The sequence below is a fragment of the Microtus ochrogaster genome, chromosome 4 (assembly GCF_000317375.1).
Source record: "Microtus ochrogaster isolate Prairie Vole_2 chromosome 4, MicOch1.0, whole genome shotgun sequence".
Classification (NCBI taxonomy): Eukaryota; Metazoa; Chordata; class Mammalia; order Rodentia; family Cricetidae; genus Microtus; species Microtus ochrogaster.
Window position 1 is genome coordinate 91,926,341 of NC_022011.1, and position 25,905 is coordinate 91,952,245.

General features: G+C 37.8%; 1 protein-coding gene across 1 annotated transcript in view; it reads right to left on the reverse strand.

The window, feature by feature from the left end:
• Positions 1-25,905, reverse strand: part of Calcrl (calcitonin receptor like receptor) — a 78,718-nt gene that overhangs the window by 11,486 nt on the left and 41,327 nt on the right. Inside the window, exons 3-11 of the mRNA XM_026778803.1 lie at positions 25,425-25,511; positions 23,404-23,536; positions 22,452-22,562; positions 22,108-22,220; positions 20,265-20,356; positions 4,844-4,970; positions 2,083-2,236; positions 452-512; positions 295-361 (exon numbers count right to left, since the gene is read on the reverse strand). Of these exons, the coding sequence (XP_026634604.1) occupies positions 295-361; positions 452-512; positions 2,083-2,236; positions 4,844-4,970; positions 20,265-20,356; positions 22,108-22,220; positions 22,452-22,562; positions 23,404-23,536; positions 25,425-25,475 (909 nt within the window). The 5' untranslated portion in view covers positions 25,476-25,511. The remainder of the gene's footprint in view (positions 1-294; positions 362-451; positions 513-2,082; positions 2,237-4,843; positions 4,971-20,264; positions 20,357-22,107; positions 22,221-22,451; positions 22,563-23,403; positions 23,537-25,424; positions 25,512-25,905) is intronic.

Below are 25,905 nucleotides of genomic sequence, written 5' to 3' on the forward strand. Positions count from 1 at the left end.
CACAAAGGGGGTGGAACAAAATTTAAAAACAAATTAGTAAGCCGTGGCATCTTTTCCACTATTATAATCTAATCTTGAATAGAATTTTCAATGCTGGCTGAGACCACATCGGAGCACCAGACTGAGCTCCCAAAGTCCAGCTGAACAGTGGCAAAAAAAAAAAAAAAAAAAAAAAAGTCAAGACCACGATGGGGATACTCACAGAAACGGCTAACCTGAGCTAGTGGGAGCTCACTGACTTCAGAATGACAGCAGGAGAGCAACAGTGAGAAACGGAGGGTTTTAGTTACATACCAGTAGAGCAGCACAAATCGGTCCATGGATGATGTAGAGGAGGTGGGTATCTGAGCTGATCCAGCAACTAGGGGATAAAGTAAAGACAACAATGTATAAACAGAAGGTTTTCGTTTTGCTTAGTTCTAATAGAAATCACAAATGGAAGCCATCTTACTTGTCATTGTAATACATGCTTCTGGCCATGGCGTGAATGCAGGCGGGGAGCAGCGGAAACCCTACAAAGAAGCAGACGCAGATGAATGGATGTCTTTCCCTACAGGTGAGGCTTCTCAAAGAAGGAACAAATATGACATCTGGAGACACTTCAGGAGCCAAAAATAATGAGCCACCTACATCTGCTGTGTGATGGCCAAGCAGTAAATGTGACAGACTGTCAGGCTAGACATACATCATTCCGAATCCGTAAGATTCCAGAGATTAAAACCATAGCATGCTGCTAAGTCACAATCCTTAAAAGAATTTCTGTATTCATTTACTTTCTGTGGGATGAACTTGGCTAATATGTAATATCAATGTTGGAATTTTTAGGACTGATAATCATTTTTATTGTAAAAAACAGATTTCACAGTAATCCATGTTTTGCAGGAAAAAAAAGAGAAGATATGTTTCTTTTTTTTTTTTTTTTTTTTTGGTTTTTCGAGACAGGGTTTCTCTGTGGCTTTGGAGCCTGTCCTGGCACTAGCTCTGTAGACCAGGCTGGTCTCGAACTCACAGAGATCCACCTGCCTCTGCCTCCCGAGTGCTGGGATTAAAGGTGTGCACCACCATCGCCCGGCGAAGATATGTTTCTTATACCAAGATTTCTGTGTGTTTTGAAGCTTCTAAATAAGATCTTGAAAAAATTGAAGTAAAGAACTGTTTGATAAAGACAATAAGAATGTGCTAACAATTGGGTATGTGAACAGGAATATGTCTTTAAATCTATCTCAGTATCTACATCTCCATCTAAGTAGAAAATTAAAAAGTAAAATGACTGCTTTATCTCTGAAAACTTGTCCTACATGAATCAATTTTCTACATATTATGTTCTTATATCTTATTCCAATGACCTTAGGAAGTACACACAATGCCAAGAGATTATGTGAAAGAAGTAGATCTTTTACATACTTTAATTATTGAAACCCCTAGTTTAACTATAAAATGACAGTCTACAATCTTTACAGGGCACTCAGATGATTCTCTGCAGGTTCAAAGCCTTCCTAATCTAATAGCAAGTTCTAAGCCAAAAAAATCTGGTCTCAAAAATAAATAGACAGACAGAAGAAAAGGAAGGAAGGAAGGAAGGAAGGAAGGAAGGAAGGAAGGAAGGAAGGAAGGAAAAGAGAGAGGGGGAAGAAATAAAAAGAAAGAAAGAAGGAAGGAAAGAAAGAAAGAAAGAAGAAAGAAAAAGAAAGAAAGAGAGAAAGAGGGAAGGAGGGAGGCAGGGAGGGAGGGAAGTCAATCTCAAAGGTTCCTTGGTGGAGTTTAAAACACCAGTGACCTCTTTTTACACCTGACAAAGGAAATTCAGAAGACCATATCCTTAATTCATAATTTTAATTCTATTGTTTAGTCATTCAACTAAGATAAGCTTGTCGCTGGAATATGAATGTTTAAAAAGATGTATTAAAAAATGAGACTAGAGAAACCATGAGTCTGTGACACTTGGCTTTCCATAGTTCAATCCATCACAGCGAGGAAAGCCTCGGTTTACATGTTAAGAGTGATTGGTAATAAGTCACACTGCCTGAGAGCTGAAAGCCTTCTCAATCAGTTGGTTACAAAGGTCATGACAGTGGCACCTACCCCAGCCAAGAAAGTAATACCACATCAAGTGCTGCTTCTCTGCAAACACGGCCACCACGATGAGCGTGTGCAGGTAAATGCCTTCACAGAGCATCCAGAAGTAGTTACAGCCCATCAGGTAGAGATGGATGAACTGAGACACTTTACAGCTCACCTGTGACAAGGGAAAAAGTGGTTCTTAGTCTACGAAATCCCCATGAGAAGCGTTTGTCCAAGTTTATTTCAGAAACCATGGGATCCTTCTTTCCCCACCACACAACTGTGCGCACGAGGGTGTCCGGGTAGCACAGTGCTCTTCTGAACACCACCCCGTGATGGCCCTAAAGTTATTTACCATGAACTTTATCAGTTCATAAGAACCACGTGGTATTCCAAACAGTTCTGCAAAGTCCAAAATCTCCCTCTGCTTGAGGGTGTCTGCTTTTCTAATGTGTTCCGATTATTGCACAACGAACATAAACTGTCCACCCGTCCACAACTGCAATCTCTTTGATTGTGGCTGTGGCTTTCGGTTAGAAAACCTTTGATAGCCTTATCTGCACTTAATTAAACATGTCCAAATACTTGGAAAATTTTGTAACCTTCATTCCGCAGGAATAAATAAAACTTACTGAGTAATTCTCTAATGAAGCTAAAGCACTAGAAAGATGTTTAGAGTTATCACAGATTAGAGAAAATAGCAAGTGCATGAATGTCATCATAAAGGGTCTGGACAATTAGAGTTATAATGGATTAGAGAAAATAGCAAGTGCATGAATGTCATCCTAAAGGGTCTGGACAACTGTCAGAGTTATCATGGATTAGAGCACATAGCAAGTGCATGAATGTCATCCTAAAGGCTCTGGAAAATTGTCATTTATATACAGTTACCAAATTCTTGAATATTTCTGTGAGGCACGCACTGAAAATGGCCACACATTGTACAGATAAAAACACTAGTAGCAGAAAAGTGAAATAATTTGCAAATATTCATATATTAACCAGGTCTGCATCCTAAACAAAAGTCTATAATTTTACTCTCATTATTACATGAAATAACACCTTCCTCAAGGTGTTATTTCCTCATCTGTGTGGAAAATTCTTTTACAAAATTTTAAACAATGTGGTATGTGCTTTACAAGATGACAACCAAGTCTCTTAAAGATAAAATAATTTTAACTGCACAATTTGAGTATATTTATGATGTATTTAACCTTTAATAGTTATATAGGTATTACATTCTTTTCTAATTCAATTTGATTCTGATGTCACTTTAATCCCAGCACTCGGGAGGCAGAGGCAGGCAGATATCTGAGTTTGAGGCCAGCCTGGTCTACATAGCAAGTTCCAGGACAGTCAGAACCACACAGAAAACAAAAAACAAAACAAAAAAATAAACAAAATTAATATAAATTATTATGGGAGAAAGCATTTAGACTATACTTCAATAAATATTTCTGTAGAGAGCACTGTTACTATAATCAAAATATGCTTTTCTAAGTAATAAATTCACCGTACTTTAACTTATACTTTGTTCAATAAATATATACCCTTGTAAATAATTGTAGGATTTAGAAACTCCCATTGGGTTACACAACGAATCCTCTCATTTGTAGAGAAACTCATTCTGAAATGGCAGAATGGCAGCTCATGTTTTATATTGCTAATTATATCCTGGCCTGTTTCCTGCCCCAGTGACTTTAGAGAGAAACATGAGAAAGATTAAATCACCCGGATGCACATGTGCAAACCATGGGCGAAACTTCAGAGCTGTGTAAATTACCCTAAAAACACATAAAACACATGTTATTATTGACCCATTTGTTTCAAACTCCTTCCCGTCTCTGATTTCAGTAACTAGATAATATAATCCAGAAAACACAGCTTGATGCTTCCAAGAGCACACACACACCACACACATATGCCACACACACGCACACACAAACCCACAGCACATACATACGCCAAACACACACACACCACATGCACACCACTACACACACCACACATGCACACACATGCCACACACACATATGCACATACCACGCATACACACACCACGCACATACACACCACACACGCACACATAGGCACACCACACAAACACATACAGCACACACATCATACAAACACACAGAAACACCACACAAATACAGACACACACACACACACACATATCCATATCCAAAATTGGAGATCTGCAGCGATATTAAACTAGATGCTTCCAAAAGTGTGACTTCTGCTATATATGCATAATTTGAATCCAAATGTAGCTTACATATAAATATCATAGGGAGTTTATATACATATAAATTTTAGCATACATTTTAAATATGGCTTTAGGAAGAAAATGTTATCAGTATGTATTGAGACAATGATTGGTAGAGCATTGGTACATTTTATTTTAACAGATTTTAACTTTATTCTACATACAAAGTATGTAAGTCCTTATCTTCCTGGTTTTATGAATTTTTAATGTAAGCCTGATGCCAAAATATAATTTAGAGTTCCCATCACATATGTTTTTCTTTCATGTAACAACTCAGTTGCTTTTATTGCTTTTTAAATTGGATTGAGCAAATGGGCTCCATAGCCAGACGCGAACTGGGGCTGTGGAAATACTGAGGGAATTTACCTCCCTAGACGGTAATATCGCTGAGATAAACCTGCATGTCAAACCCAGCGTTTACATATGTATTAATTTAAGGACATACATTTTCCATACCAGAAACCACCCCCATCCCATATATCTTCCTGCTAATTCTCCAAGGGTTTTACTTACAGGATTTGTGGCCACCAAAGCCTGGTTGTTGGCCACTGCAGTGAGGTGGATGATTGTCACAATCGAGTTACATATAAATGAAAAAAACAGGTTCTTATGCAAGGTGATCCGCTGGCAGCTTAAGCTCCTACAAGGCAAAATCAACAAATAAATAAAAATAAAAAACCCTGTGTTGATATCATAAAATGTTTCTACAATTGTAATCAGATGTGATTCAAATAAAGTACAATTTCAATTGATAAAGATTGCCCTAATTTTGAAAAAAAAATATTTCTTATCCATAATTTTTACTTGATAAAAGTTTTAATTGAGGAAAAGCTCAGATGGAAATGAGTTGGCTTGGTAGAGGAGCCCATACGTAGGGGTGGGAAACTTGTCTGTACAAAACTTCTGCATTAATTTCTTCTGTTTAATTCAAACGCAATTAATATTTTAATTCATTCTGCAAAAGCAGAAATTGAAATTCAGTGAAGTTACATAATCAAAACCATACTGACAATGAACTAGAGTCCTTCAGTCTATCTGAGACTCTCAGCAGATACAATGCCTCTGGCTACACTGCACGGTCCCCTGTGTTCATAGACAAGCATGTTTCCTTGGGGTGGTGAGGACTGTATTTATACTGACCCGTCATGGAAAATATAATTGTATTTAGACTAGCTTTATAAACAAAAACTAGGAATCATGGAAGATTGTTCAGTTTTTTCTGATTATTTCTCTGGTTGACCCAGGTATCCTCAAGCTATAAAAAGAAGTTGACCTTTTATCATTTGTATAAAACCAAGAAGAACTGGCCCTGTGGCATTCTTAAAGGGTAGATTTTAGAAGAGATGTCACCACAGTTGAGTGAAGCAGCTTGTTAGATGTAATCCACAGTCAATCTTAGATTGATTTTTTTTTTTCTTTTGCACATGACTAGCTGGCCCACGTTCAAGGGAAAATTCCTGAACAGATTCCCTCACGAAGAAATTGAACAGTTTTATTTGGGGTTCCAGGTAATAATAAGAAAATGAAACCTACGTGAAGCACAGTTAAGCATGTGTGAAGGAATGCATGATGACTGTTTCTTTGCAGAAAGTAAAACCTCATAAGGATTTTACTAAAACTAACTCAGATAATCTCCCTTGAGAAACCACCTTCCAAGATTCTAAGACTTCTACTTTGAAAATTAAAGAATTAGTATCATTTTGCCACCTCCCTTTACATTAAAAAACAGAATGCATCAAACTTCGGAATTAGAATGGGTACCAATGTTTTCCACGTTTGAAATCACAAAGCTTAGAATATTTTCCTTCCAAAATGCGTGTGGCTCTTTGGGTCTACATACATAGCTCTACTGTGTCCAAGAACGAGGATGTCAATGTAATCCAAACTAATGTTTAAAGGTTGCCAATGCATGCTGGATGCTATCAGGAAAGCTTTAGAAAAGCTTGAAACAGTTCTTAAATAACCACTGAGTGTAGCCAAGATGGCCATTGGACAGCAGGTGCTTACGACCATCTGCAGTCCATCAGATAGAAAGAATTGTGCCTCCTAGTTTCATACTAGAGCCGGTGAACTTGGCTGGGTTTCACAGCAGCAATGAGAGGACCGCTCAAATAAAGTCTGATCTACAGAGTGTTGAAGATATCCTACAGCAGACAGCAATTTTCGAGAATTTTGAGGAGTAGCACGATTCTTGTCATTTAAAGAAATTCAGCCCTGAAGGACAGCCTGTTTCCAACAAATGACACAGCAGTGACAAGGGAGACAGCAGATGAAGAGGGGAGGGACCACACAAAGATGTTCTTCTGACAGGAACTAGTAGAACGTGCGGTTTTCCTCCATATCGTTCTCCTACGATGAAAGTCCTAACCGCCAACTGTCTGCTGGGGGCTTCCACTTTATGTATGGAGTGCCAAGCATTGTTTGGGGAGCAACTACTTATTAATACACATACTTACTTCTTTGGGTTACAGAATTTAAGTAAATAATCTGTCAGCAACAAAATATTTCCCTTAATGTGACTAGTTTGCCATTTTCTGCTAAACACCTCTCTGATCTAAGTCATTGGATAAAACTTATGCCTGTCTTTAAAAATACACATAATTTTCCAATTATGATTAAAGATTAGAAAACTTTTCTTAAAGGACAAATTTGAAGGATTTTAAAGTAATTGATCACATGCATTAAAGTCTTTTATGAAAAGAGCATTACATGCACCTGGTAACAGAAGCCTGAAATCGTAACTATCTGGGAGGTCACGGTAGGATGATTAATAGTTCAAGGCTGCCTGGCCTACGGAATGTTCCAGACCAAGTTTTAAAGCTTAGTGAGATTCTTTCTCAAGTAGAATTTAAAAAATCACTGTACTAGGAAAAAGAGCACCCACCTAACATGCACACAGCCATGGGGTTCAGTCTCCAGCACTGCCAACTGATGAACCAACTCAAATTAAATTAAATATGGTAAGACTTGAAAGAAATAGCAAATGGAAGTTGAAAGATAGGATCAGGGGGATATAGTATCAACATTTATGATAACATGGTATACATGTATAAAATTCAACAATAAATATGATCTTAAAAGATTATTTTAAGTGTTGATATGTACGTATGATATGCTCATGGGAAAAGACTGGAAGAAACTGAAATGTTAGCCATAGCTAAAAACTTTTTAGACTGCTCTTTGTACATATGACCATCCTGCCCCTTCTTATACTAGCTTACCTATCTGTTCCCCTTAGCAACTTCCTTTTCCTGTGATCGCCCCTTTCCCCGTCTGTCTTAAATGGTGTAAACTTAGGGATGAGCAGCCGCTACAGGCTGTCTTCTGAAGCTGTAACTTAGTATCAGCCTACTTAACTCAAGCCACTGCCCTGGGCTGTAGCAATCCTGATACTCAGCTGAGCTGTCAAGACTGTTAGAATAAACTAGATCGCTGCCAAATCTGTTCCCTCTGTGTTGTGAAAACATACCCCACTGTCTAAAACATCGGCCTGTTGCTTTACTTTCCTCCATGTCTGCCTCTAGGCCCTGCACAGATTAAACAAAGCAGACAGATGCAATCTGACATATGGCTTCCATCAAGGTCTCATGATAGAAAGGTCGCAGATTCGGACTGTAGTGATTCCTATTGCTGCCTTCTAAGCAAGCTCATTAACACATGTAAGAAGATTGGTGCAGATAGAAATCAACTTGTAAGTGACATTTTTAAATATGATTATTAAGCAAATGATTTACTTGAAACATGCTAAAAATTTTAAGGTAAATACGTATAAAATTGGTCCTGGGGACTGCAACTCATGGCTTTGTATATGCTGGTCAAATTCTCATCCACAGGTAATGACTTTTTTTTTTTTTTTTTGAGACCAGGGCTCCCTTTGTAGTCCTAGCTGGCTTCAATCTTACTATGTAGCTCAGGATGGGCTCCAATCCACAGACACCCCCATGCCTCTGTCTCTGCCTCGAAAGTGCTGGAATTAGTCATCCAATTGATATCACATGGAGGCCTGCTCTTTTCTGAAAGGAAATGAAGCAGTGGATCTGGGGGAGAGGGGAGGAAGGACAGGGGGAGAGGAGGCTGTGGTCGGGATGTATTTTATGAGAGAAGAAAGAAAGAAAAGAAGACATGCACAGTGGTGTGTGTCTAGACATGCCTAGTTAGGGAACTTTATCAATTATTAATCTATGTCCCATTTTTTTACCTACTCTAAATTATTACTTTCCTCAAGTACTAAAAGCGATTATAATCCTTGGAAATACTTTGCAAAAAAAAAAAAACTTGCTGTTTTTTTTTAATCACTACCCTTTCAGTTTTAGCATAACCACAGAATAAAAAAAATGTGGCTAAAGAGTCTGTATTGTTTCCATTTCATAGTTTTTTCTGATAATTATTTTAGAAAATTTTTTCAAGATGCACTTTCTGGTAAGCAGGGTTATAGAGGCAATTGGTAATTCTAAGATGGGCCATTTCCGCATCTTCTGGAACAGTTTCACAGCAGATGATACCATCAAGTCAGCACACATGGTCCTGACTGGGCTTCTGAAGATGAGCCCTTCCTTACAGCATGCGTTTGAACAAGTTCCTAACATCTCTAATCCTCAGAGTCCTTATCTGTCCTAGAGGAATCATTACATGATTGATTGCCTTGAAGGTTGAGTATGATAAAGCATGACATGGGGAACACTTATCAATGCTAATTATTACCTGTAGCATCCTTAGCATAGAGTTAATTTTAATTACGCAGTCAACAGTTTCCTGACGTAATAGTAAGATGGCATCAAATTCTATCTCAATGGTTTTAAACTGCTTCAGTAGTGAAATAACCATGGTTTATGTAACTTGACAAAGGAATTAAAAACCTATCATGTTTTTGTTACAATCACAGGAATTCAACATTCAGAAGATATAACTTCAGGACGATGAATTTTCAGTTGATCAAATAACCTAAATTACTTTCCCAAGGATTTCTATTCTGGCTACACAAATCCCCAAACCACTGTCTTTACTATCATGGTGACCATATTCTGCTGCTATTGCAGCAGATAATGTGGTCAAGGATCTTGCCTTAATTTTCCATTGAAAATTCCATTCCATGGAAAGAAATGTTTAAGCTACTTTTCTCGGTATTAGTGATGAGCAGCAGAAAGTGGAGAAGAATGGAAGACGGCTGTACCCCTGTCTATAGAGGACTACTGCCTTATTCTGGTTTATCTAATTTAGTCACTGGGTGCTCAGATCACTTCCCATTAAGTTACTGGCTACGTATTTCAAAGGACACCTCGTGCCAATCTTAGTACAAGCAGAAATAATAGGCAGAAAACAATACACCCAAAGGAGGGTCTAAATTTTGATCATTTATCTGTTGAACTGATTTGTACTAATAAGAACATCTGATTATTTGTGACAGGAATATTTAAAATAAAAGCTCTGGTGACAGCTCTTTTTGAGACTGCTTGTGATTATCTACACACATTAAAGGATTTGTGTTTATTTCCATAGAATGCTCAATAAAAATCCCTGCCAGGAAGTGGTCCTTTTCCATCAAGTCCTTCCTTCCCCATCCTTGCCCTTCAGGGCTGCCTCTTCAAGGTCACAGGTGAGACAAGGCTGCTGAACAGCTTCCTATCTGTGAGCTAAGTCGTACAAGGACTTTCCCTCACCTCCTAATGGGCAGGAAACCGTCAGAAGAGGAAACAATCTTTTGGATGTTTGCATTTCTTGCACTCCGAAAACAAACAAAACCCTTTCAGAGGTAAAATCACCATTTATTGGGTTTTTAATATATACTAGGCACTAACATAAGCAAGCTACAGTCATTGCCTTAACAGCCCCTTATATCGTTATCTTTTAATAAAACTGAAGGCTATTCAAGGTCATACATCCAACAGATGACTTATTGAATTGAAAGGTCCTGAGGAAGTAATGGGGGTTTAGTTTATTACTCGGTTAGTTCCTAATTGCTGTTTAGAGTTATCTGCTGGCACTGTTTCTGAATTCTGGGGGAAGAGTTGTGAACTGCTCAGAGCAAGACCCGAATAATTATTTTATCACAGTGGACAGCAAACAGACACATGAATTGATGTCCTTCTTAATACTTGGGCTCTTTTTGAAAAAATTCAAAGGCTGTAGTCAGAGTAGAAGCCATACTCAGTACAGACTCAGTCCGGAAGGGATAACAGGGACATGGATTTTAGGTAGAGAAGATACCCTTAGTTAAAGTGTCTTGAGAAGGAAGACGACCAGAGGTGACAGCGTAAGGTGATATTACACCTTTCTACAGCCGAAGAAAATCAATTAAAGAGACTAATTTGCAAAATATTTTTTCATTCTGTGGGATTGCAGCCAAATGTTATGTTTATTTTCCTGCTTTTTTATTTTATTTATATATATGAAAAATATGTAAATATATTGTACATATATACATATGTTGTGCAATGTACTTGTCAAATTCTCCTCCTCCTATTTAAGGTCTCAGTTTTTAACATCTGAATGCCCCACCATCAAGTGTAGCAGTACAGTTTCTAGTCACTCAATGGCTTCGCATTTCCTAACTACTAAAATGATGGCACAATTCTGAGAGGCATTTACCTTGAGTTTCTTATATATAGTCACATCTGTGTGTGTGGATCAAGAAATTATGTATGTCTGCAAGACTACAAGATGAGATTACAAAATACATTCCCCTCTGGAGGAAAATGACTCTTACTGCGTGTTCTCTTTGTATCGCAGGTTTTAATGCAATTAAATGACTCTATAGTTTTATGCCAAGCAATGGTTTGCCAGCTCAGCTAAAGTAATTTTGTGTTGGTTTATATCATTTTAATTTAGACACATGTAAGTAGCACTTTTGGTTTAAGCTTTTTCAAAAAAAACTACATAAAATCTGCTTATAAAGAAGTTAAAATCTATAAAACATCAGTAAACATTTATCTTTAACATATATATGTAGCTTCAAATGATGCAATTATTCCTTAAAAGAATCGTATTTTTGCAATGGGTTATTTATTTTGTTTCCATATCTGAGCCTCTCCTCAATAAGCCACTAAGAACAGTTACCTTAGAGTAGAAATGGTTTTTACTGAGCAAAATCTATTACTTCTTGCCCTATGCTGCTCTTACCCAAATCTGATACTCTAATGTGGAAATGCAATTTTATGACATAAGTCGGTATACACTTTTAAGATTTTTTTTTCCAACTACAACTCGTATTATGTAATGGAAATGAGTTTAACTCACACGACTTTCAGTATGAAGAGCACGGTTTTCTATACACTGATTAAAGTACAACTTGGAGATAAGCTGAGTGGGATTTGATAAACAAGACTAAGGAAAGCATATTTAAGTAAACTATATACAGTGTTAAACTGAGAAAGCCTGGGGCACATGTGTATGACACAATATACTTCAGGACCTAAGCACATAAAACTTGAGGAAAACAAATGGATCACAAGAGTTTGGAAAGCAAGGGTGTGGTGGGTGCATCTTGACAGACATTGGACAAATCTAGCTGACTGCGAACTCAGCCTTGTCAAACTTCTTGAAAGATCAAAAGCCGGGTTTGAACGAGCCACTTTCAGTGACTGTCCTGGTTTATCAGACAGATTTGTAGAACAAGACTCAAGGTAGGGTTCCTTTGACTCTCAGCTACCTTCATGGCTAAATTATATATAATTTCTGAAGAAAATAAGAGCTATAAGGAAAAAATAGACCTTCTTTAATTCAAACAATTAATTAATTATTTAATTAATTGATTGAAAACAAATAAAACCTATGTTCCTAACAATAATTAAAGATATTCAGATCCGAACTGAGAACAGGTGAGCGCTTGGGTCATTTGTCTTGAAACGTGTAAATACAAAGTGCATGCAGACAAACTACAAGGTTGTCTCACTAAGCCAAGAATACTTGACTCACCAATGGGATCTTTTTCTTGCAGTGTTTTATTAGAACTCAGGTCAATAACCTAAAAAGAAAATTTCTACATGCTCAAAAATATGCAACTTGCTTTAAAAGAAGTTGGGAGTAGCATCTAATATATATATATATGTGTGTGTGTGTGTGTGTGTGTGTCTGTGTGTGTCTGTGTGTCTGTGTGTGTGTCTGTGTGTATATGAAAATGCACCACGTTTTCGCTGACAAGTCAGATGCTGCGTGATCCCTTTTATGTGCAAGCAGATGAAGCCTTTTATCTGAGCTGAAAGTAAGATGCATGTCTGCTACGCTTTCAGTTTTGCACAGTAATTAAAACATAATTTGTAACTAATCCGAGTGAAGTTTATTTATTTTTTATCTAAAGGGTTCTGCTTTGTTTTTCCAAGCATTATTATGAGTAAGGCATTGCCTCTGAGGGCTTGGCAAACCCCAAAGTTATGGCTCTGTCTCTCCCTCCCTTTCTGCTCTTTCTTTTAATCTCCTGCTCTGATTCCTTACTTTAATTGGCTCTAATATAAAACAAATCTATCTGGTGAACAGCATTCCATGTTCTCTGTTTCTAATTTAAAGCATGGATGAGTCGTAGACCTTGTCTTCCCTTTCTAAGCAAAAAATAACAAACAGTACCCTGAATCAACATTTTGTGTAGTTCTTGGTTTTTATGAGGGTGGACCAGTGACCCTTGATGACCAAAGTGGGGAGAAAAGAGTTTCCTCTACCAAAGACTAACTGGAGAAGTCTGCACGTGAGGAGCAGGGTTAAGAAGCAGAAGGAATACGTGAATGGATTTTCACACACAGAGATTTTATCTGAAGTATCAGCTCCTCTAGAAATTGTTTCCAAGTTACTTGGCACAAAATTTGTCATTACTATCACCCCTGACGGTCCATGTGCACACTTCATGCAGCATTTAAATCTGGGGATTTCTGAGGTGCCCGACTTTCTTTGATTTAGTTGTAGTCTGCCATCTTATTTTACTTGGATGCTTCTGTGGGTCAGAATTCAGAGTCCTGACCTATCGCCTCACTTTCTTGATGGAGACAATAAAGCCTGGAAAGCCTCAAGGAATTTGCTGAGTTTCAAGGCACACTATGACAAGTTAGTTCTGGATGGAAACTACAAGGCCTTTATGGATTTACTCATTCTTCAAAAGCCCATTTAGAGCTAATCTCATGCAAGACACTATTCTAAGGCCTAAGATGTGTGAAGGAACAAAACAGAAATGGTTTTTACTCTCCTGACATTCATTTTTTGATGTTTTTATATTATTTTTATTAGACATTATTTATTGGGGGGATGCTTTCTTGTGTTTCGCACAATTGTATCCATAGACTTTTTCTGAAATAATTATATCACCAAACTATTCATTCCATATTCATTTTCATTTACATGGGCATTATGACAATCTCCTTCCAGATATGGTACATATAAAACTAAAAGTTTTGCTTTTTAATTTTTACTCTAAGGACCTTATAGTATATTTTCTAGAAGTAGCAAAACTGGGAACTTTCAATGGACTTTTAATGGAAATAGTGATAGCAAAGTCCACACCTGCAAACATTTGATTTGAATAAGAGACTGCACAGCGCTGCATCTCAGTGACAATACTGCTACTCTAACAGCCCTAATCACAAAGCGGTCATGTAGGTGGTAATGTCATCTGCACAGCAAGCATGAGAAATTGCACCATGCCCTGATACATCTCTGTATATATGATATATATGATGACTACATATATAAAAGGTATTTGAAAGCCAGGTGGTAGTGGCACATGCCTTTAATCACAGCACTTGAAAGGCAGAAGCAGGAGGATCTCTGTGAGTTTGAGACCAGCCTGGTCTACAGAGCAAATTCTAGAACAGTCAGGACTTTAACACAGAGAAAGGTACTTTGAAATGCCAAGAGTTCTGCCGTGAGCATCTGCTGTATTTCACTTCAGGCCTGGATAATAACAAAAAAAAATGGTTTGTAGTTTTGTTTCTTTCTGTTCGAGCTATCTATAATTCAAGAATATTCAAGTCAAAGAAAAGAGCTAAGTCAAACAGAAAGGTTATAGATGGAGAAGGACCTGGGAAAGTTAGCTCTTTAACAGGGAAATGAGGAAAGTTTAAAAGTTAGCCCAGATAGTATCTTTATGGCTTCTTATCTACAATTTCTAATGAAATTCTTGTTAATCACAAAAAAAAGCCTTTCAATGACACTATCATATCACAAATCTTTGACTCGTGAGTCAGATGAGTCTTCCTTCATGTCCCTACCGTTCTTTAGAGAGCTACACTAATACTTTTAAAAACTGTTTGACTATGACAACTAGCCAGTGTTCCCAAGTGAACGGTAACTCTTCATTTTCTGAGAAGTTCATAAATGCTAGATACTGTGCGAGTGTATGATGTGCAAACGTTTCCAGCAAGACTTGAAACATTCCATCCTGAGGGAAGCTCCTGAAGTAGAAAGATAAACAACTCAAAACAGCAGTAGGAAGTCCCTGAAACTGACCACATTCACTTAGTCCCTCCATGACTGAGGAAGCAATAAACGTGGAGAGCTTCTCCCAGACAAGTTGAAGTCAAAATACAGAGGAGCAGAAAAGAGGGCTCTGGGAGCACCCCAGCTGCCGGGGAAAAGCAGAAACCAGCCCAAATAACCCGGAAGATGTTTAGACCAAATGAGACAGCTGGAAAGGAAATCTCCAGCCTGTTAAGCAACTTGCAGGCTGTGCCAGGTGTTATGAGTTACCAGCTTGGGTGGGCCTTGGGGATGCTTCTCTCTAGGAGTCATTGCTGCTCCAGTTTCTCCTCCCCCATTTTCATCTAAGTAACCCCAAAAAAGACTCATTGTCTCAGCAAGTTGGACTCTAGTGGCATCTGTACTTTGTCAAGGATCCCAATCCAGGATGAGATGTGTGTGCGATTATACTACAGTCTACTGAAAACATGACGGCTCACTTTAGAAAAAGAAAACATTGAGCTTGCTTATAACCAGAATTAGGCAAAGTACACACTAGGAAGAAGTATTGATATCAAGATTAAAATATGCCCCATTTCTTAAAATTATTTTCAGATCCAAATGTGTGCCTGTCATACTAACTCACAATTAAAAAATGTGTGATACTTTCTTTTATAAAGTTCAGTATAATAAACAGCTCATTGTAATTTTAGTATAAACATTAGGTATATGCAAAGAAACTATTTTCAGTCTTTTAATATTTTTTGTAGAGGCCAAGAGCCAAATTTCTTTTTTTTTTTTTTTTCGAGACAGGGTTTCTCTGTAGCTTTGGAGCCTGTCCTGGAACTAGCTCTTGTAGACCAGGCTGGCCTCGAACTCACAGAGATCCGCCTGCCTCTGCCTCCCGAGTGCTGGGATTAAAGGCGTGCGCCACCACCGCCCAGGGCCAAATTTCTTAAATTGGCTAGCAATTCATCTGCTTTAAGAAGATTTCATTTGTGTGGCACTATATGATTATTTTTAAGAGTAAAAATGTTAGGAAATAACAAATATTTGTATTTATTATATATTGCTCTTTAATTTCTTTTTCCTAGAATTTTTTAATTAAGCCACATAATTTCTTATCATTTATTCCATGAGAGGTTTCCTCTGTGTAGCCCTCCTGGCTGTCCTGGAACTCTCTCTGTAGACTAGGCTGGCCTCAAACTCAGAGGTTCTATGTCTGCCCCCATGAGATAAAAGGCATGTGCCACCTACTGCTAGCTTCTTCTCCTTTCTTATTGTTCAAACTCTATTCCTAATTATTTGGACTCGAGGGGTCATATTTCTAACACTGTATGTCTTGATCTTTTTACGACATAACATAATGGGCTGTTTATATATAAAGCATCTGTGGGAGCCCACAGAAGCGAATCTATTTCACATTGACGAAAGATCAGATAGTTCAGACCTGGTTTTGCTCCATCCAGGTTCTATGAAGGGAGGTTTGACCCAAGGTATGGCTAGGAGAATATTCTGACCTAGGGTGTGGTTACTTGATGCTTTGGCTATGGAGAAAGGTGATTACTTTGTTCTTTGCATTTTAGTGAAAAAGCCTCTTGCCTTCCCCCTCCTCATTGGGTTAGGTAGATAAAGCCTATGAGAAATCAGCAGGGGCGAATCTCAGTTATACTAGTTGCCTTCCCGATTTTATCCTGTGTCTGTCTTTTCTTTTGTATCTGTGTTTTTCTAGCTGCCATTTCCTAATCCTCACACTTCCCTCCAAGCATGGACGAATAAGCTGGGCAGGACCCAGCTGATGTTGCTGCCCAGGTGTGAGATACGGGAGTATTTGTGACAACGTGAAATTTCTGGCTTTGGAGGGAATGAGGTTTGGATCTGTCTATTATATTTTTAAAACTAATGTATTTCAAATAAATATATGAGTTCATCTTTGAAAAAGTGATTTCCATGGATAGTTTGGAGGCCCTAAATCTTAACCTTTAAATATTGGTTGAATGACTGTTGTATAAGCCTGCTTGTTCATTTCCCGGCCACCCAGACTACTGAAATAATCACACAGAAGCTATATTACTTAAATCACTACTTGGCCTATTAGTTCTAGCTTCTTATTGGCTATCTTTTACATATTAATTTAACCCATTTCTATCAATCTGTGTATCACCATGTGGCTGTGGCTTGCCAGCAAGATTTCATCTGGTATCTGTCCCTGGCAGAGCTACATGAAGTCTCCCTGACTCGGCTTTCTTTCTCCTAGCATTCAGTTTAGTTTTCCCCACCTAACTCTACTCTACTCTATCACAGACCAAGGCAGATTCTTTATTCATTAACCAGTAAAAGCAACACATATACAGAAGGACCTCCCACATCAAATGACTTTTGTTTTTAGAGTAAAATATACATAAGTAGAGACATCAAAACACTAAGCCAGAAATTTATGTCAATGATTATTTACCTACATAAATTTCTTTTGCACGCAAAAGTACCAGTTTCTTTGATGTTACATATTTTAACCTAAAGATAACTCATTCTAATTCAAATTACTTCTCCATTCATAGATTCTTAGGCTTTGAAAGAACATTATAAGCCTTCAAGCCCAGCTATAAACCCAAAACAGGAACCGCCGACTATCTAGTATTCCTTTGTGTGTATAAGCGTGTTCAGCTCATACATGCATGTAGAGGCCACCAGTCGACACCAGACATTTTCCTCAACCACTCTTTCAATTATTTTTTTAAAATAGTATGATCCACTGAACATGGAGTTTGCCAAGTTGGCTAGGCTGGCTGACCAGCAGGACCATAGGGGCCTTCTTTCTCCACCTTCCCAGCAACGGAATTCCAGACAGCAGTTTCCTGCTCCCAGCTTAGTCCATGGGTGCTGAAGATTCAAACTCAAGTCCTCATGCTTCCAGACAGAGCACCTTACTGATTGAACCATTGCTCTGACCAACCATGTCAACATTCTTGATAGATTAGTGAACAATTTCTCTTTGAGAACTTTGAGTGACAATGATGTCTATTGATAACCAGAGATGTTCACTATACTTCATTCAGCTATTAAGAGGTTTTCAAATTAAGCCATATAGTCTCTCCTCCTTCGTTACTGTACAAACTTTATTCCTAATTATAGCTATTTATACTCATGAGGTTATTATGCTTCTAGTGCTATGAATCTTAATCCTTTATGACTTAACGTTCTTTGTACTTTAATGATATAATCAAAATAGATATTGTTTGCTTTAACTTCTCAACCTCCTTGATAACCCGTTTATTATGAAAGTGTTTTCTCCTTTGAGAACAGAATGAATGAGCAGTCTGACAGAGATTTAGACCGATGCTCTACTTTTCCTGGTCCAGTTTGGCTTCAATATTGTTTGCCTTGGCAGCCCCACTTGCCTCATAAGCCCAGTGAGCATTTTATCAGCTCTTAGATTTTTTCACATGAGGAAGTAGTATTAATTTTGATTCTCACTTGGTGGATATTTTACTGACATGTTTGCTAAATCAGAATTGCATGAAGGCTTATGACGTAAAATGCCAGGAGACCATTGTTTTCTTTCTTACTGCTGGTTTTGGAATGCAATGTAATTGCCATTAACTTTATCGCCTTCAGAAATGTAATGTCCTGGGATGTTTTGGCGTATTGCATGAAAAAAGAGACAGTTTCATCTGAAGAGTCTCAGCCGGGATGGTTTTTAATTTAAAGAGATCGTTGTCTCTCAAATGCTTTCAAATTTTTACATCGTGTCCACTGTAAATAGGTTACAGCTCCAGTAAGGAATTCAGAGAGAGTCTCCTGAAGAAATGACCAAGTGCAGTTCCCAGATATGAAACATTTAACCAAGCTAGAGAGGCAGAGACAATGATAGGCAGGACTCATTCATAGTTTTGTGTTTACATGCGGTGCAGCAAAAAGCAATCTAAATTTTTAAGCAGAGAATGACAAGTGAGGCCTGTACTTGATATAAATTTTTAAAGATTATCTTCAGTCAAATAAAGAAAGCTGATCTTAAAGCTGCTAGAATAGCAGCTAGGCAGTGGTGGCACACACCTTTAATGCCAGCACTTGGGAGGCAGAGGTAGACAGATCTCTGTGAGTTTGAAAGTAGTCTAGTCTACACACACAGGTTCAGGCCAGCAATGGTTACACAGTGGTTTAATAAAACGTTGACTGATCAGTAGGCATGCAGGGAGTATAAATGGGGTGACCAGAATAGGAGAATTCTGGGAAAAGGAAAGGCTCAGTCTGCAGTCATCACCCAGACACAGAAAAAGCAAGATGAGAATGCCTCGCTGATAAAAGTTACCAAGCCACATGGCTAACACAGACAAGAATTATGGGTTAATTTAATATATAAGAGTTAGTTCATAAGAAACCTAAGCAAATGGCCAAACAGTATTGTAATTAATATAGTTTTTGTGTTATTATTTGGGTCTGGGCAACTGGGAAATGAATGAGCAGTCTCCTGGTGTGGGACAATTATGTATTCTGTCAATTATGTTTTAAATAAACACTGATTGGTCAGTAGCCAGGCAGAAAGTATAGGCAGGACAATCAGACAGCAAGTAGAGGCAAGTCAAAGAGAACAGGAGAATTCTGGGAAAAAGGAAGCCCATTCCTCCCCAGTCCTGTCCAGACACCAAAGAAGCAGGATGTAATCTTCTCCGCTAAAAAAAAGGTACTGAGCCATGTCACTAACATAGATAAGAACAATGGGTTAATATAAGTTACAGAGTTAAGAAGCCTGAGCTAATGGGTCAATCAGTTTATTATTAATATAGACTTCTCTATGTGATTTCTTTGGGGCTTAACAGCTCTGGGAACTGAGCAGGACAGAAACCCCAAAAAGCAGACCCTCATGCTATAGTCTCTGACTACAAACTATTATTAAAACTAACCAAAAGGCAGAGAGACTAATTAACAAAATCAGAAAAGAAAAGGGGGACATAACAACAGACATGGAGGAAATCCAGAGAATCATCAGGTCATACTTCAAAAACTCACACTCCACAAAATTGGAAAACTTAAAGGAAATGGACAATTTTCTGGATAAATATCATTTACCAAAATTAAATCAAGACCAGATAAGCAAATTAAATAGACCTCTAACTGCTAAATAAATAGAAACAGTCATTAATCCCAGCACTCGGGAGGCAGAGGCAGGCGGATCTCTGTGAGTTCGAGACCAGCCTGGTCTACAAGAGCTAGTTCCAGGACAGGCTCCAAAACCACAGAGAAACCCCGTCTCGAAAAAACAAAAACAAAACAAAACAAAACAAAAAAAAAAAAGCCCTGGACCAGATGTTTTCAGCACAGAATTCTAGATTTTTAAGGAAGAACTAATACCAATATTCTTCAAATTGTTCCACACAATAAAAATAGAAGGAACATTGTCAAACTCTTTTTATGAGGCAACAATTACCCTGATACTCAAACCATACAAAGACATTACTAAGAAAGAGAATTGCAGACCAATCTTCCTCATGAACATGAGTTCAATACATACATAATCTTAATTTATCAGTTTTAAAATTTTTAAAAAATTAAGTATACTTACTTGAAATAAAAAAATATGATGAGAGAGATGAGCAGGGATGCAATAGATAATCCATGTCCAATTATAGTTAGGTAGAATAAATTCAGTGCAGTCTATAATTGGGTGATTTAAAAAATAGAATTAATTCTTTATCTAAAATCTACTTGTGTATTAGATAAGATACAATTTAATAAATTTTATTTTTAAAAAAACATGTTGATAGATTTATAATCACTTGCTTGAAAAATCAACAAATACTTGAAAACATGTAAATGAAGTATATCTATTCAAATATATGCCAAGTGAGTTATCAAATACTTATAAGTCATGCTCCTTTTTAAGAAATCAGAAGTCACATATTAAATCTTTGAGGTAATGCATTTACTGATCTAGTTTATACTGTACACAAAATCTGCATTTTATATTTAAAAATCAAGTGATACTCAAGGTTTAATTTGTGCAGAATTAAATGCCTGATAAGGCTTTCTTTACCTATTGAGTGTGTCTGTTTCTTCTCATGAATCTGAGGCTCAGAGACATCTTAATATGTAAAGTTAAAAGATCCTTTGATCTATAGAAATGGGTTTTATCATTCTCAGTTCTAATCTTCTTTGTTTTTCAATTTACTTTTAATATTTTTAGAGGTTTGGTCAGTTGGATGGTTGGTTGACTGATTGGTGGTTGACTGGTTGGTTGGTTGGTTGGTTGGTTGGTTGGTTGGTTGGTTGGATGAGTGGGTAGGTGGGTGAATGGTTAGTTTGTTGGTTTATTGGTTGGCTGATTGGTTGGTTGGTTGGTTGACTGGTTGGTTGGTTGGTTGGTTGGTTGGTTGGTTGGTTGGTTGGTTGGTTTGATGAGTGGGTAGGTGGGTGGGTGGTTGTTTGACTTGGTTGGTTGGTTGGTTGGTTGGTTGGTTGGTTGGTTGGTTGGTTGGTTGGTTTGATGAGTGGGTAGTGGGTGGGTGGTTGTTTGACTTGGTTGTTTGGTTGTTTGGTTGGTTGGTTGGTTGGCTGTTTGGATGGTTGTTTGGTTGGTTGGCTGGTTGGGTGGGTGGGTGGGTGGGTGAGTAGGTGGGTGGTTGATTTTGTGGGTAGGTGGGTGGGTGGTCAGCTGGCTTGGGTTTGGGTTTGGGTTTGTTAACTTAAACATCTCTGAATAGGCAGCACATACGTGATACATGAATACAGTGACACCATGCAGTTATTGAGGGATTACACCGAGACCCACTGAAGAAAGTGCACTTGTCCTGGTGAGCACACCAGGGGTGTTTTGCCATGGCCATGGGGCAGACAAAGTGCCAAAACAGGAGGCTCATATCAAAGTTCTCACTTTTAATCATACACACACAAACTGAAACTACATGAAAGTATTTCAGTCAAGCTGTACTCTGTGAGTAATGTCCTTAACTGTGACTTTAATTCTAAGTGTCATAGCAGGAACAAGAATGAAAGTGTCTTGCACAGCCAGTTAGTATAGTTGCCTTCTACTGAGGGGTGGGTGGAGGTTTCGAACCCACTAAGCTTATCCTGTTTGCCTATGGACAGTTTCTGGAATAATTCTAGAATTCCACTAGAAATTAAAGTTTCCCCTTGTATTACACTTTTAAGTTATATTTTCTCTGGAAAATCTGAAACCCCTATACTGAGACATTGACTTGTAAATATACAGTTACGTAACAGAACTATTTCCCCTGTACAATGTCTGAATTAAAAGCAGCTTTTCCACAGATTTTTTTTTCCATTGTTCTTCTCAAATGATACCAGGAAATGGTTTTAGTGTGGAATGGAACATCAACTACTTTCCCCAGTGCTTAGAGAGCTGTTTTAAAGTCTGAACCAGACTTCAGCTCACAACTGCTACGTACCTTCACCTTTTCATGCGTGCTGTTGTTACACAGAGTGTAATTTGTCCATGTTCTGTTACTATCCGGATGTCTAAACCAGTTTCCATCTTGGTCACAGATCTTTGTAACCTTTTCTTTAATAACAAAAAGGGAAAAAAAATTTAAAAAGAGTTTAATAAACCTACAGTTTCTATTCAAATTTTTTCTTTGGTTAAATGAATTCAGAAATAGAAAGCTAAAATCAAGATAGTTATAGACTACAAATCTTTCTAGACTACTTTTGCGACAGGCTCCAAATACATTAATAAACACAATGTTCACTGAAAAGATTTCAATAAGATGTGAGATTAAATTCCAGCATCCACCTGAAGGATCGAAGTCCTGAAAGTAGTCAGGGCAATACTGCATGGACTCGGTTCCTGCCGCGACATCATTCCAGCACAGCCAGCCGTCCCAGGTTCTGTTGCAATAAAGGCCTTGGAGGGGAAACGGAAACAAAGGGCACTAAGTCTCTGCAGCTGACCACGAAAGCAAGCTTACGGAAGGTTTCTCAGTGTAAAGAAGTCTCCTGGAAACGAAGATGCCTAAAACCCACAATTGCTGAATTTTTGTCGCTAGGCAAGCATTACAATAACTATTAAGAATTATTAATAATAATATCCAAACCAGATTTAGAAATGACCCTGCATGAATATTAGGGCCAATTCAATTTCTTCCAAGCAATTGTTGTTCTATAAATCAGGCTATCTTTTATTCTAACCATGAGACAGTTATTAATTAGTATCCCTGTACTTAATTTTTTTAAGGGAAAAGTGAAGTATATTATGTTTTAGAAAATGCACTCTTCCCCCCCACTCCACCCCCGAGACAGGATTTCTCTGTGTAACAGCTCAAGCTGTCCTGGAACTCGGTCGACCAGGTTGGCCTCAAACTCCTAGAGAGTCCCCTGCCTCTGCCACTGCCTGCTGAGTGCTGGGATTAAAGGCATGTGTCACCACCGCCCGGCTATTTTTAGTGTATCTTTTCAAATTCCAAAATGCACTGTCTTGTTTTAATATTAATGCCACTAATATTTTTTTATATTTTTACACCTTCTAAAGGATAATTCTGGAAAATTCTGTGTAGGAAGCACTGTTGAATTTCAACAAAGGGAGTGAGTTGAACCATGTCATAAACACACTTCACAAATGCATCAAGAAATTGTACATAAGCTACAAAATAAGTAACTAGTTAACTTTTAATTACTGGATGAAAAGAACCCACATAGCTAGTTCTTTTAAATATGTGTTAAGTGCATCTAGAATTAGCAGCGTCTACCTTCTGACTGTTGAACAGGATCTTGCATAATCTTTTGGTAGCATTCATATTGAGCCGTCATGATCTTGTTTCTAGTGACTCCCAGCCCCGTTTGGTTAAAGCCTTCTTCTTCTGCCTGTGCCATGACGAGAGTCTAAGGAAGGAAAACAACAATGGCTTTAGAATGGTGGAAATCTTTATCAGAGACATGGTGGAAAACAGTAAGAGCAGAGAGGCGCCTGATCGCTAAATGGCTCTGAAGAGGAAAGCCCCCAGTGTGTAGCGTTTGCCAGTTTCTGTAGTCTAAACTCTTACTGTGTTCAGTTTAACAAACAGCCTTCAGGACGATGCCAATGCCAGAGCTGAGAAGCACTGTTGACTCGCCCACATCTATGGTAGCTGGTGGACTACAGCACAGCCTGAACACTTGTTCTGAAATGCTAACAACTATATTTATAGCCCCCCCAGGGTTTTTACTTGTTCTGTGAATGTTGGTAAGGCATCCATCACTACTAGCAAGACTCTCTTTCATATTGTAAAACAGTAGAAAATAGCATCCAGATATCAGGGAGGACCGATGACATGGGAAATCATCAAGTTTTGTGCACTTGTAACGTTAAAGTAATAATTTTCTCACTGGATGGCATCATATTGCCTGATGAGCACTAAGGTTAACAATTGTTTTCTGCAGGTTTGAGTTTCCTGACTAGAGTTACCCTGGGGAGTAATCAATGAAATTCTAGAACATCAAGACAACTTTAAGTCATTTGGTTTTATTTTTCAGTGTTGGGGGTTGAACCTAGCATCTCAGGTAAGCTAAGCAAGCACTGTAGATTGAACTACATTCTATTCCAAGACAGAATTAGAAAAACAAAACACATAAAACCATTTTTCTGAAAACATTTGTAGAAATCAAGAAAAGTAATAATAATTTCAAATATATTTACACACTGTCTGTGGGAAAGGGTCAGAGTTCTTTATATTACACTATGCTGATTGGTAATATCTACAATATTGCCTGCAGGGAACTCAAGTTGGCCCATGTAGCTTGTTGGCACACTTAACTGAGGGTGTTAGTGGAAGAAACAGTTCTGTCCTTTGAAGTCCAGTCAGCCACTCAAGATAACATCTCGTAAGTGCAGACACTAGACTACTTCTGGACTTGAGGATATTTTCCAATGTGTGGACTCACAGAAACATAATATTGCTTTGTGTGCTCATTGAAGTTTTCAGTACTTTTTTTTTAATTTGTCTGAATACTTTTGAGAGCTTTGCTTGGAAACACCAGAGGAAAAGTCTTTGCTGTCGCGGAATCCGATGAGATTATATGGGTCTCTGGGTTTCTTGCTCATATAAAGAAGAGCAACATGGCTTGCTTTAATTTGATGCAGAGGGCAAGACGAAGAGACACATCAATAAGAAGCGAAACCAGGAGGCATGCAGTTCTTTTGGCTCTGCTAATCCTCTTCTGGCTTCACAGCTCCAACACACATATGTCGAGATGCACATGCATGTGCACGTGCACACGGAGACACGCTTGCCCCAAATTCAGCAGCAAGAGCTATTTGAATGAGCGACTTCATGAATGAATGAGTAAATGAATACAAAATACAGCACATGTCTCCTAGATGACAATCAATTGGTGGAACAAAAAAAATGTTAAAGACTAGAATGTGGGTTCTCTTCCAACAAATAACAGAACCCATGTGTCTCTCTAAGTGTATTTTCTGTGCTGTGTGTAACTGTACTATCATGAAATGTCATCCCACTGTTTTCTAACTTTGCCATTTTACCAGGAGTTTTGCACATTTGAATTCACTAATCTTCCAAAGACCCCCAACGTTCATATTAGTCATAAAAATTCAAAGTATAAAAAATACTAAGAAGAAGTAGAATATTTTACTTGAATATAAAAATGAAATCAATGTACTCATCTAATAACTACTTTAACTTGTATTTATTAACTTTTATCGTTTGGAGCTATATTGTAAGTAAAACCTAGTCATAATTAATGAGATAAATATGTGGGGATGAATGCTTACCATACTAACAGGCAAGAGAAACACAAAATATAGTATATGCTTTTTCTCCATCCTTAGAGTCCAAAGAAAATGTGCTGTATGTCCAAACTGTAACAAAAATGAAAGAAATAAAATTCAATACTCATGCAATCAATAATTCCTTCAAAAGAAAATTACCTGTTATAATTCTACAGTAATCCTAAGGACTTGATTAGTAGTTATACAAGTGGTGAGGACATTATGGCTTAAAGTGTAACAGAGTTTAGTGAAATATACTCTAGTTTAATTTGATTTACAAATAATAAAATATTTTGTATAAGTATTTTTGTGTGATTGGAAAGTATCTTGCTTCTTGCCTTTACTAAAATTTGAACAAAATTATTTAACTACAAACAGAATCAGCTTTACACAATTATCTTTTATATTTTATTATATATACATCATTATCTGCAATTTCCTGACTTTAAATTAAGTAAGAAAATTATTCCCAGGCCAATTTCTT